This window comes from Dermacentor variabilis, chromosome 1, assembly GCF_050947875.1.
Source record: "Dermacentor variabilis isolate Ectoservices chromosome 1, ASM5094787v1, whole genome shotgun sequence".
NCBI classification, from domain to species: Eukaryota; Metazoa; Arthropoda; class Arachnida; order Ixodida; family Ixodidae; genus Dermacentor; species Dermacentor variabilis.
Genome location: NC_134568.1, coordinates 217,951,952 through 217,963,038, shown reverse-complemented (window position 1 = coordinate 217,963,038; position 11,087 = coordinate 217,951,952). Strand labels below are relative to the sequence as shown.

At 47.0% G+C, this 11,087-nt stretch overlaps 1 protein-coding gene across 1 annotated transcript in view; it reads right to left on the bottom strand.

Annotated features, from left to right (window-relative positions):
• Positions 1-1,359: 1,359 nt before the first annotated feature.
• Positions 1,360-11,087, bottom strand: part of LOC142557206 (uncharacterized) — a 29,175-nt gene continuing 19,447 nt past the window's right edge. Inside the window, exon 4 of the mRNA XM_075668899.1 lies at positions 1,360-5,500. Coding sequence (XP_075525014.1) covers positions 5,237-5,500 — 264 coding nt within the window. The 3' untranslated portion in view covers positions 1,360-5,236. The remainder of the gene's footprint in view (positions 5,501-11,087) is intronic.

Sequence of the window (11,087 nt, the reverse complement as noted above, 5' to 3'; positions counted from 1 at the left end):
GATCCTCACCGGTCTTTCACACACGCAAAATTGCAGGGCCCGTGGTCATCGAAAATAGCACAGCGAAAAGCATTGAACACACTTGAACATTTGTATGAAGAAACAGGCATCGGTAACAAGTACTTCATATCGCACTGAATAGTCAGACGATGTTACTCTAACTTGCCTCTATTATTTGTAATTATTAGCGCTTGTACATTACGTGTTATACTTTTTTTGTATTCTGTGCGTGCATTACTTTAACTCTCCGTAATTCCTCATCTGTCTATACGCTCATCGCAGTGTATACATCACGGCCGCTTGTGTGTGTTTGTGACTTTGTTTACAAACTCATTGCGGTGCAACTTGCATTTGCCTTTTATATTGATATGTTCATGGGTGTATATGAATGTGTTCTGTGGATTTCTGACCCTATGACGTGGCTTCTTTTCGTTATTTTTACATACATTTTTTGTATTGTTGTTTCCGCTTTGCGAAAAGGAGTAGCTGTCACCATTGTAAGGCGACTACCGTCTCCTTCTTTTATTTTCATAAAAAATAATAAGGCAGTGACCAGTCGCCTACGTATCTCATCCCACATGATAGTGGAATTGAATCAACAAGCCCAAGACCGTGAGACGCAAAACGCTTTTTCTGTATAGTAGAACAGGCAGTGGTGTGTGGGTGGAGCGAATTTACCGCTTTACAGAGCCTGCGTAGCTGATCCAATGCGGAAAACATTACTTCCGCGCTAACATTACGGCCGATCTTTGTTTTTTAATCTGTGGGAAACGTTATGCAAATACGGTATGGCTACCGGTCTATTCAGTTAAATATTTCTTTGTTGGCCCTCTGAGTTACTATCCTTCTTTATCAATTTTAATAGCTTTTCAGCTATAGCTGACAGTAGTGTAGTCGAGTACCCGGCGCACAAAAGTCGAATCAACTTGAGCTGCAAAACTTTGCTGCGTGGCATGATGCAGGATTTCCTGAGGACATTAATGAGACTAAGGTTAATAATGCTTCGCTTAACCAGCTTAAACTGGGCAGAGTCAAAGGATAAAAGGGGTGTTTCTTCCTTTCTTTGTTGGTCTGTGCCAGTTTTAGAATGCACTACCGACTCGCCCAATCACCAACCCTAGTGTACGTAGTAGGTGAGTTTAACAGGGGTCCAGTTGTAGGGGTTGGAAGCAGCATGGTTCCGAGCATACCATTTCACGTATGGCGTGAACAGGAATGCACGCTATGAGGATAACAACGGAGAAAAATTTACAAAACGACAAGGAACGCGAGTCAATGCACACAGAAGTAGGCAAAGGTGAACTAGTTGGTGAACGATCATGATGGAAAGAACAGCGTAAAAACAGGACAAGCAAGGAGGACAGGTTCGCAGTGGTGACTTTATTACATTCACCACAATGTATACAGGAATAAAGAACGTCAAAACAGACAAAACGCACCAAGTAAAAAAGCAAAAACAAGGAGCTAACTAACGTCACCGGCCATAGACAACTGTCAATTCCAAAGATACAAAATCTTTTGGTCATATAGCGCAAGTGAAGGCGGGCTCATGCACAAAACCCCTCTCGTATATGACAGTAGACAGGCCCCTAGCACTTCGACCACATGTCTATGCGAACAAATTGGTCCAGGCCAGTAAAGGTTGTCCTTTTCAGGACAGCTTTAATGTTAGCGAGCCATCGTCCAAGTATTGGACTTTGTTAATTTGGGCACCACTTGTGACGCAATGCTTCACCAAAGTGTACCAAACCGTTCTTGCAATATGCGATCACATTTTTTTTCGTTTTTGCTTATAAATTTGGCATAAATATGGCGGCAGCGACGTAGCCTTCTAAGATTATTTCTTTTTCTCTCACAAGGAACAGTTGTGCAAAGTAAGAGCTTTCCCCAAAATATTCTAATTGAACGCACTATCATGAGAACTTGCCTCCAGCAGTGTTTTACCCGTCTACGACTTAATACGTGTGATACAAAAATATGGTAACGGTATAGATCTAAGTTAGGCTGAAGCTTTCTCACAGTAGTTATTGGCAGCGTTTCAATGTATACTTGTGGTCGTGTTCTGTACTTGCGTTACTGACAACTTTCTGCGCAACTTTTTTTTTAATGTATGTTTCGTGTTTGATCTATAGCTTACTGAGAGACGTGGAGTTGATAATTTCGTTTTGGGGCCATCTGATAGGAATGTGTTTACACTGTCGTACAGTTAAAGAACATGACAGACAAAACTTTGGCGTTATCAGTTGGTAATGATGTCATTCTTCTGCATGAATTTCAATGTTGTTGTAAACCCATAGGCTAAGCTATACATCTGGCGTACCGGTTGGAAACACTGAGGGCGAACTCTGACCCACCGACTAAGGAACAAAAACACAACAAACATGAAAGAAACAAGAACAGAACTAAAACAAAAAGTGCCAAAGAAGAAGAAAAATAACAAAGGATTAGACAGTCAAGGAATTGAAGCGTGAACCAGTTCAACTTAAAATCGGGCACCATAACGCTATGCACAGTCCAAGGGCTAACAGTTGCTGTGCACATAAGAAGCACAGCTGTACCATTAGTACACGCAGAAAGAAAGAACAAAATCTTGCACACAGACAAGAATACACAACTTTAGTGCAGTTGAACGGCGCCTGCATTTGGGACCAGCTAACGCGTCGCCTTCAATTATAATCATTTGTGCTTCGCAGAAAAATGCATTGTATGAACGAAACAATTAGGGGATAGTTAGTAGTCGTCATCAACCTATGTTACGTCCACTGCAGGACGAAGGCCTCTCCTAGCAATCTCCAGTTACTTTTGTGCTGCGTCAGCTGTCTCTGAGGGAATAGTTACGAAGCTTAGAGTTAGGGAAAAAATGTATCTGCACAAAGCTCTACGTTTGTGTGGCGGGGCTCCTGAATTAAGCGTCCAGTAAATCTACAATCCTAAAATTACTTGCGTTACGCTTCTAATGAATTCAGTTCTGAGCACGTGTGCAATTGATCGCCGTGCTGCTAGTTATACTTTAAAGGTACACTTTAGAGAAGTATTCAGTTCAGCGTTGCAATGCCCAAGAGCACAGTTCCATATCAATAAAAAATGTAACAACTTGTTCACCTTAATTTCTGGCCATGAATGTTGCTTTTCTACACACACACAAAAACCATGAAATATTATAGTATGAGTAAAAACTTAATTACTATGGCAACTACAGTGGTGTCTTGCTTAGAAAACATTTCGCAGAGTGAACCGGGATCGCTTGTGATTTTTAACTTGCCGAACTCGCAGAGCGAACCAGACCGACGCAGTTTACTGCGTGTTTACTGGGCCTCCATGTTTCTGGACCATCATGTTTCTTCACCTAGCCTCGCTCTCGCGTGGCTCTCACCACGCCTTCATAAATGGGCTGAAGAAAGGCGGCATACTGGCGAATGGTCAAGTTCTTCTTTCTTAGGTATTTAAAAAAAAGGTTAGCACAGAGAGAGTAGAAACTTCCTCCCAGCAGGCGTCTTCTGCCTCATCTCGCTGAGAGAGACTGACTCAAGTTGAACTGAGAAGCGTTTCTATAGAAGTGCAGATGTGTATAAAAAGTAGTTTAAACGTCCCCCTTTCCTCCTTCTTCCACGATTTCTCTCACGATATCCAACTTGCATTTTCCTTCGTAAATACACTGGCAATATTTTCCAGCTTGTAATGCTGTTTGCATTTTTGCATGAATAAATAAGGTCCGGGAACGAATGATGCGCTGCATAAGAAAAAAAAAACTATGGAAAAACGTATCCCGCAGAATGAACGCCTCGCAGAACAAACCCACCCGCGGAACGATTTAAGTCCGTTCTACGATGCACCACTGTAATCAGCAACTGATTTTCCGAACTATCCACAACTGAAAACTTCGCTCCGGCGTATCAAAGACGCTATTATGGGCTATGAGTAAAGTTTCCAGTGATTAAATCAGAATCTTGAGAAACGTACTTGGCGTAGCATAAATGATACGTTGGGCATCGCAAGGTAAGCGTGATAAAGTAGTCCCTAAAAAAATACATGTTGGTTAATTTCCTGGCGGAAGGTTAATTACAAGAGAAAATGCACCTGAAATTCTATTTTCTTAATTTCACACTGAAACCACAGCACAGCTGGTATCAGTGCTGACGTGTGATATCATGGATTTTAAGTATTTTGTTGCGTTTCGGCCGTTGTGGGCGCAGCAGAGAATCTTGGAGCTTGCTAAGTTCAATATTTGGCACCTTCGGTATATAACATAGCCCATCTTGTAATTCAGGACATTAACTATGCCCGAACAGACGCCCTCAAAATGCTTCACATCAGGACGAGCTGGTGTGGTAACTCCAAGGCATTGTCGCTACCCGCATTTAGGACCTAAACACAGAGAGCGTAAGAGTGGGGTTGAAGATTAATAAGCAAAAAACAAAGATAATTATCAATAGCTTGGCAAGGGAACAGAGTTCAGGATCGCCAGTCAGCCTCTAGAGTCTGTGAAGGAGTACTTTTACCTGGGTCAATTACTCACAGGGGAGCCTGATCATGAGAAGGAAATTTACAGAAGAATAAAAATGGGTTGGAATGCATTTGGCAGACATTGTCGGATCCTCAATGGAAGCTTACCATTATCACTGAAAAGAAAGATGTACAATCAGTGCATTCTACCGGTGCTAACATATGGGGCAGAAACTTGGAGACTGACAAAGAAGCTCGAGAACAAGTTAAGGACCGCCCAAATGGCAATGGAACCAAGAATGTTAGGCGTAAAGTTTAGAGACAGGAAGATAGCGCTGTGGATCACAGAACAAACGGGCATAGCCAATATTCTAATTGACATTAATAAAAAAAATTGAGCTGGACAGGTTATGTAATGCGTAGGTTAGGTTTACAGAATGGGGGCTAGAGATGAAAAGCGCAGTCGAGGACGGCAGAAAACTAGGTAAGGTAATGAAATGAGGAAATTCGCAGGCGCTATTTGGAATCGCTTGGCGCAGGACAGGGGCAATTGGAGATCGCAGTGAGAGGTATTCGTCCTGCAGTGGACATAAAATAGGCTGATAATGATGATGACGACGACGACAACAACGGCGATGATGATGATGAAAATTTCCCCTCAAAGTAATGGTGGCATTTGTGGTATTGCAGAAAGGTATAATTTTCTTAGTGTCGCTCTACTTATTTTTTTCTCGTCTTTAGTGTCTATTTAAACCTGAGGTTGTGCGACACTTTCTTTGCGCTTTGTCATGCTTCACTGACCACCGGTACGTCCGTTAGGCAGTGACGCTGCCCTAGGATCAATGAGCCCAGGATCGTACCCCAAGTTGTCCGGTGTGGCTGTGGACGAGCTTCGAAGTCGGACGTATTCCTCGTATATTTTGTACTGCCGCATGCAGTACACTGGGTTGATCACCCGTGACCAAGGGTAGAGCACGCAGTAGAAATAGCGCGGCTGCATCACGACCATCGAGAGCCTTGGAGACTTGGCTGGATCCGCTCCTTTTATTGGCAGAAGCTGCGCTCCAAGAAAACAAAACGAAAAACAATCGACAACCAACTGGTCAAGCATCCATGCAAAATGAAAATAAATAAATGCAATTTCAACTTGCGCACTCAGATAATCGACTAGAGGATTAACGGAAAGACCTGAGACGCAAACGAGATGTAAAGCAATTCATACGCACGCGTGCTTTGCAAGGATAACACAATGAGAAACAGAGCGATAGATTGTTGCATCGCTGGTTACAGTACATAACGGTAACACTAACTGCAGTAGTACGGACAGTTTATCGCAACTACGACTGCGGAACTGTATAGTAGTAGAGTCATTGCTCGATATAAAAAAAATTGTCAAGAGAGAGCTTGTAATGTCAGTAGTAATGACACCAATGTTGCAGTAGAAGTTTTCCTGGCAGCGCACTAAAAGAGGCATCTATAAGTAGAGATGCTGTAGCTAATACAAGCGGTGAACTCCGCCATCGCGAAGAAGGTTCTTCGGTTGTGGGAGGTGTAACATATTAGGTGGGATCGCAGCGCGAAAAGGAGCAGGAAAAGGCTGGTGTCCATCAGCAAATCTGTCTGTATCCTAACCTACGGCCAGGACACTGGCAAATTTCTGTAGATCTACTGGACCGCGAAAAGACCGCATTCATTCCACCGGATGGACTTTCTTTAATTTAAAGTGATGCCATTTGCCTTGTGTAATTCCCCAACAACATTGGAAAGAATGATGGAATCTCTCCGTCGCGGCTACAAATGCTCCACATGCCTTTTTTATCAAGATGACGTCATAGTTTTTTCTCCGACATTCAAGAGCCACCTTACACGCCTATTAGCAGTTCTTGATGTATTACGGGGAGCAGGCCTACAACTAAATTCATCAAAATGCAGTTTTGGCCGTCTTGATATCCCTGTGCTAGGCCACCTTGTCAGTGATCGTGTCGTACAGCCTGGCACTGACCAAATTCGGGCCGTAAAAAATTGTTCAGTACCACGTTCGGCCAAAGTTTGGCGCTTGGTCTGCCCATGTTCTTATTTTCGACGCTTCGTCAAGAATTTCGCCGACATTGTTCGCCCCTTAACGCAACTCCTGAAGAAGGACGTATCATTTTCGGGGCGTCCTGAACAAGCTGATGCCTTTTGCACACTCACTAGATTATTTATCATCCCACTCATCTTGGCCCATTTTGACCCGTCCGCGGCCATTGAAGTTCGGACCGGTGCCAGCGGATACGAAATCGGCGCTGTCCTTGCCCAAATGCATCAAGGACAAGAACGCGTCATCGGCAATGCTGGTCTACTCCTCTCCCCTTCAGAGCCGAAGTTTTCGATCACTGAACGCGAATGCCTCGCTTTAGTTTATGCGGTCGCAAAATTTCGACCATACTTGTTTGGCCGCGCGTTTTCGGTTATCACAGATCGCCATGCACTATGGTGGTTGCCCTCCCTAAAGACCCCACTCAGCAACTTGGTCGCTGGGTATTGAAGCTTCAGAATTATACCTTTGATGTCCATTACAAGTTCGGCCGAATGCACCTGGATGGCGACTGCCTCTCCTGTCATCCCGTGGATTCTCCCAACTCCACCGGAAGCCCCGGCAGTTCCACTGCCGGGGCTTTCGGCACACTTAGAGCAATACAGTTAGAGCACACTTAGAGCAATACATTACCTCTCTCGCACCACATACTTCCCCCGATGTTATCGCATTGCAAGAGACCGGAGAAACGGCTAAGCTGTCGGGATACGCGGCATACACCGCAGTTTGCGATGATAACCGCAGGCCCCAAGCAACCACACTAGTTCAGCGAAACATTCCGGTTATACAGCATCACACAGGAATTGATACAGCAGCCCACATTTTCCTGGAGATCATCTCGTCTGCAAGGCGCAAGCAACAGAGCCTCTTCATCCTCAATGTGTACAGCAGCCCCAAACAACAACATAGGTTTCTACAACTTTTCACCAAAGCAGATCAAGTAGCTAGGGGAGCCCCCCTGCTCATCGTAGGGGACCTAAACGCCCCTGTGGTGGCATGGGGATACCCAATGGACCGCCGAAAGGGAAGACAACTATGGCTTGACGGACAGAATCTAGGTCTTACTCTTGTCATGGATCCAACTTGTCCCACTCGTATGGGAAACAGCGTTAGCAGAGACACTACTCCGGACTTGACATTCGCAAAACGAATTCCACAAGCAGACTGGATCAACACACAAGATAACTTGGGCAGCGACCACTATTTAATCCAAACAACAGTTCGAGCGGGACCACGAAAGCCTAAGGGCCCTCAACTCCGCATAACGAACTGGGATGCTTTCCGGCAGGCCAGAGCCTTCACCTCTTTCTCCGGTACCCAACCCCCTTTCGAAGATTGGGTCGTATCCTTGCTGCAAGACGCGAGCGAAGCCACTAAATTGGTGCCTGAGGAAGCCAATCTGCAGGAGGCAGATAGTAAGTTACTGCATATGTGGGAAGCCCTCGCCAGTCTGCAACGCAGATACAAACACAGCAAGCTCAACCGAACGCTCAGGAAACGTATTAGTACTCTCAACCTTTACATCGAAGACTATGCACAACAACTTGCTCTTCAAAACTGGCACAGCACATGCGACAGCATGGAGCGGCAACCAAACCTGCCCAAAACGTGGAATATCCTCCGTTGCCTCCTCGATCCGGCCAACAGCAAGAACACACAGCAGCACAACTTGCAAAAAATTATTCACACCCATCCGGGCACGGACGCACAAGTTCTTCAAGAGCTGATAGATCGATACATAGGACCTCAACCTACTACACCCGCTCCAGCATACACAGGCACCGCTAACGACCACCTGGACGCGCCCATACAAGCAGCAGAAGTACGTGAAGCCATCCTCGCACTCCGCCCTAACTCGGCCCCGGGACCTGATGGCATTACTAATAAAATGCTTCGCAACCTAGATGAGGATTCTATACTAGCCCTCACAGCTTATTTTAACGCATACTGGGAAACTGGAAACCTCCCCTCACAATGGAAAGAAGCCAAAATTATTATGATTCCCCAAACCCGGGAAGCGCCTCCAACTCGAAAACCTCCGTCCTATCTCCCTCACTTCATGTGTCGGAAAGGTCCTCGAACACGTCATCCTCAAACGCTTACACAGACATATGAACGACAACGACCTCTTCCCCAATACCATGGTTGGCTTCCGCCCCAAACTGTCTGCTCAAGATATCATGATTCAGCTCAAACACCAAATTATCGATGGCCATAAAAGCTCCAGGCTGGACACCAGAGCCTTCTTGGGGCTAGAACTAACCAAGGCCTTCGATAACGTCACGCATGAGGCCACCATACTGAACCAACTGGCACATCGGTTGGACATCGAACATATAACTAGGTGAAGAATTTTCTTACAGGTCGCACGGCCACCATTAGCATCGGAGGGTTGCAGTCGCCAATTATTCACTTCGGCAGCAAATGCACGCCGCAAGGGTCGGTTCTATCCCCTTTTCTGTTTAACGTGGCCTTGCTCGGACTACCGCCTGCATTAGCTAGCATCCCCAACCTCAAGCATAGCCTCTACGCCGACGATATCACCCTGTGGGTCACCGGGGGCAGCGACGGGAACATCCAAGACACGCTGCAGCAAGCCATCAACGAGGTCGTTGCGTACGTAGAACCGCGCTGCCTGGCGTGCTCACCACAGAAATCGGAGCTCCTTCTGTACAAGCCGAATAGGGGAGGTAGACGTCCAGACCCTCACCCGCCCGAGATAGAACTCCACGTGCACCAGCAACGCATACCTACTGTACCTAGCATTCGTATCCTTGGCTTACGCATCCAACAAAACGGCAGAAACAGGGAGATACTCAAGCAATTAGATAATCATGTACACCAAACCACTCGCCTCATTGCACGCATCGGAAATCGACATCACGGCATGAAAGAAAACAACCTTATACGCCTGGTAACCACCTACGCCCTGAGCAGGATCAGGTATGTCGCCCCGAACCTTAGCCTCAATGCAACTGACAAGCTCAAACTCAATACCATGATCAAGAGAGCCTATAAACAAGCCCTACATCTTCCCATCACCACCTCTAACGAGAAACTGGACGCCCTCGGCATTCATAACACCATAGACGAGCTCATTGAAGCGCAGCGTATTAGCCAATACGAACGACTCGCCAATTCCAGCACGGGCAGGCACATTCTAGGCACCCTAGGCATAACCTACACCACCCAATTCGGACCAAAAGTACCCATCCCTCCAAACATTCGTGCTCAGATAGTTATCCCGCCCATACCTCACAATATGCACCCTGAACACAATCCGGAGCGACGTGCAGAAAGAACTAAACAACTGCAAAAGCGCTGCGACCAAGCCGCTGACGTAACCTACGTGGACGCAGCAGAATACCCCAACCAAAACGCCATGGCGGTCATCGCACTCGCGGGTTCACAGTACCGCCTCGCCGCGGCCGCATCAATATTCACCACGCAACCCGAAGTAGGAGAAGAAACGGCCATCACTTTGGCCTACGCGGTTACCAATGCACACTGCATCATCAGCGATTCAAAAACGGCCATTCGTAACTACACAAGAGGACTGATAGCACCCCAAGCGCAGAAGATTCTCTCTGGCACTCCTCCCTCAAGGCAACGCCGTTTGCAGACCACCTGGGCTCCTGGTCACTCGGGTCTGGCTGGAAACGAAGCCGCCCACGATGCCCCCCGGCTCTCGCACACCGGGCGCATCATCCTTCTCCTGCGTCTTCCGATCCCGACCAGCCCTCTGTTCTGCATCGTGGTCACGCGCGGGACCGAATAGTCGCGTTCAGAGAATTCCCCTACACTACCGCAGAGAGCGGTTACGCTACCTCTCAGCACACAAAACACTGAATAAATCTCAATCCACCATTTGGCGACTGCTTCAGACACGAACTTTTCCGAACCCCGTGCTTTACAATCGCATTTCCCCCGATGCATACTCCCCACTCTGCAAAGCGTGCGAGGCACGCGCTGACCTCGATCATATTATCTGGCAATGCCCCAAAGCCTCACCCACAAACACCTCCCGCACTGACACACGCATCATAACTACGACCGAGCAGTGGGAGACATTGCTGCTCAGCTTGGACCCAGAGGAGCAGCTCTGGGCCGTCCGGATGGCCGAAGACGCCGCCAGAAAGCAAGGACTGGCCGCCGTCTGAGGAAGGGGGGGTATTGGGGGTTAGTCTCCCGACCCCCGCCACCCCTGAACCCCATCAAGAACTTACTAAAGTTTTATCTCTCTCTCTCTCTTCCGACTCCGCTGCCCATAATGCCGACGCGTGCGTTCTCACCATCTCTGACTTTAGCGGCATCCAGAAGGCACAGCTGAATGATGTAGACTTGCGCTGCATCCTCCACCAGCTACGCCGTCACCAATCCGACCCATCTCTCCACCTCTTTGTTCTCTGTGATAGTATTCTCTACCGACGCAATACTAATTAACTCCGACAGCTCGGACTTTCTGCTTGTACTTCCTACATCTCTCCGTTCCACTGTACTCCAACAGCCACACCATGCCCCAGCTTCCCGAGGTCTCGTAGTGTCCCGTACATACGACCGGGTGCGG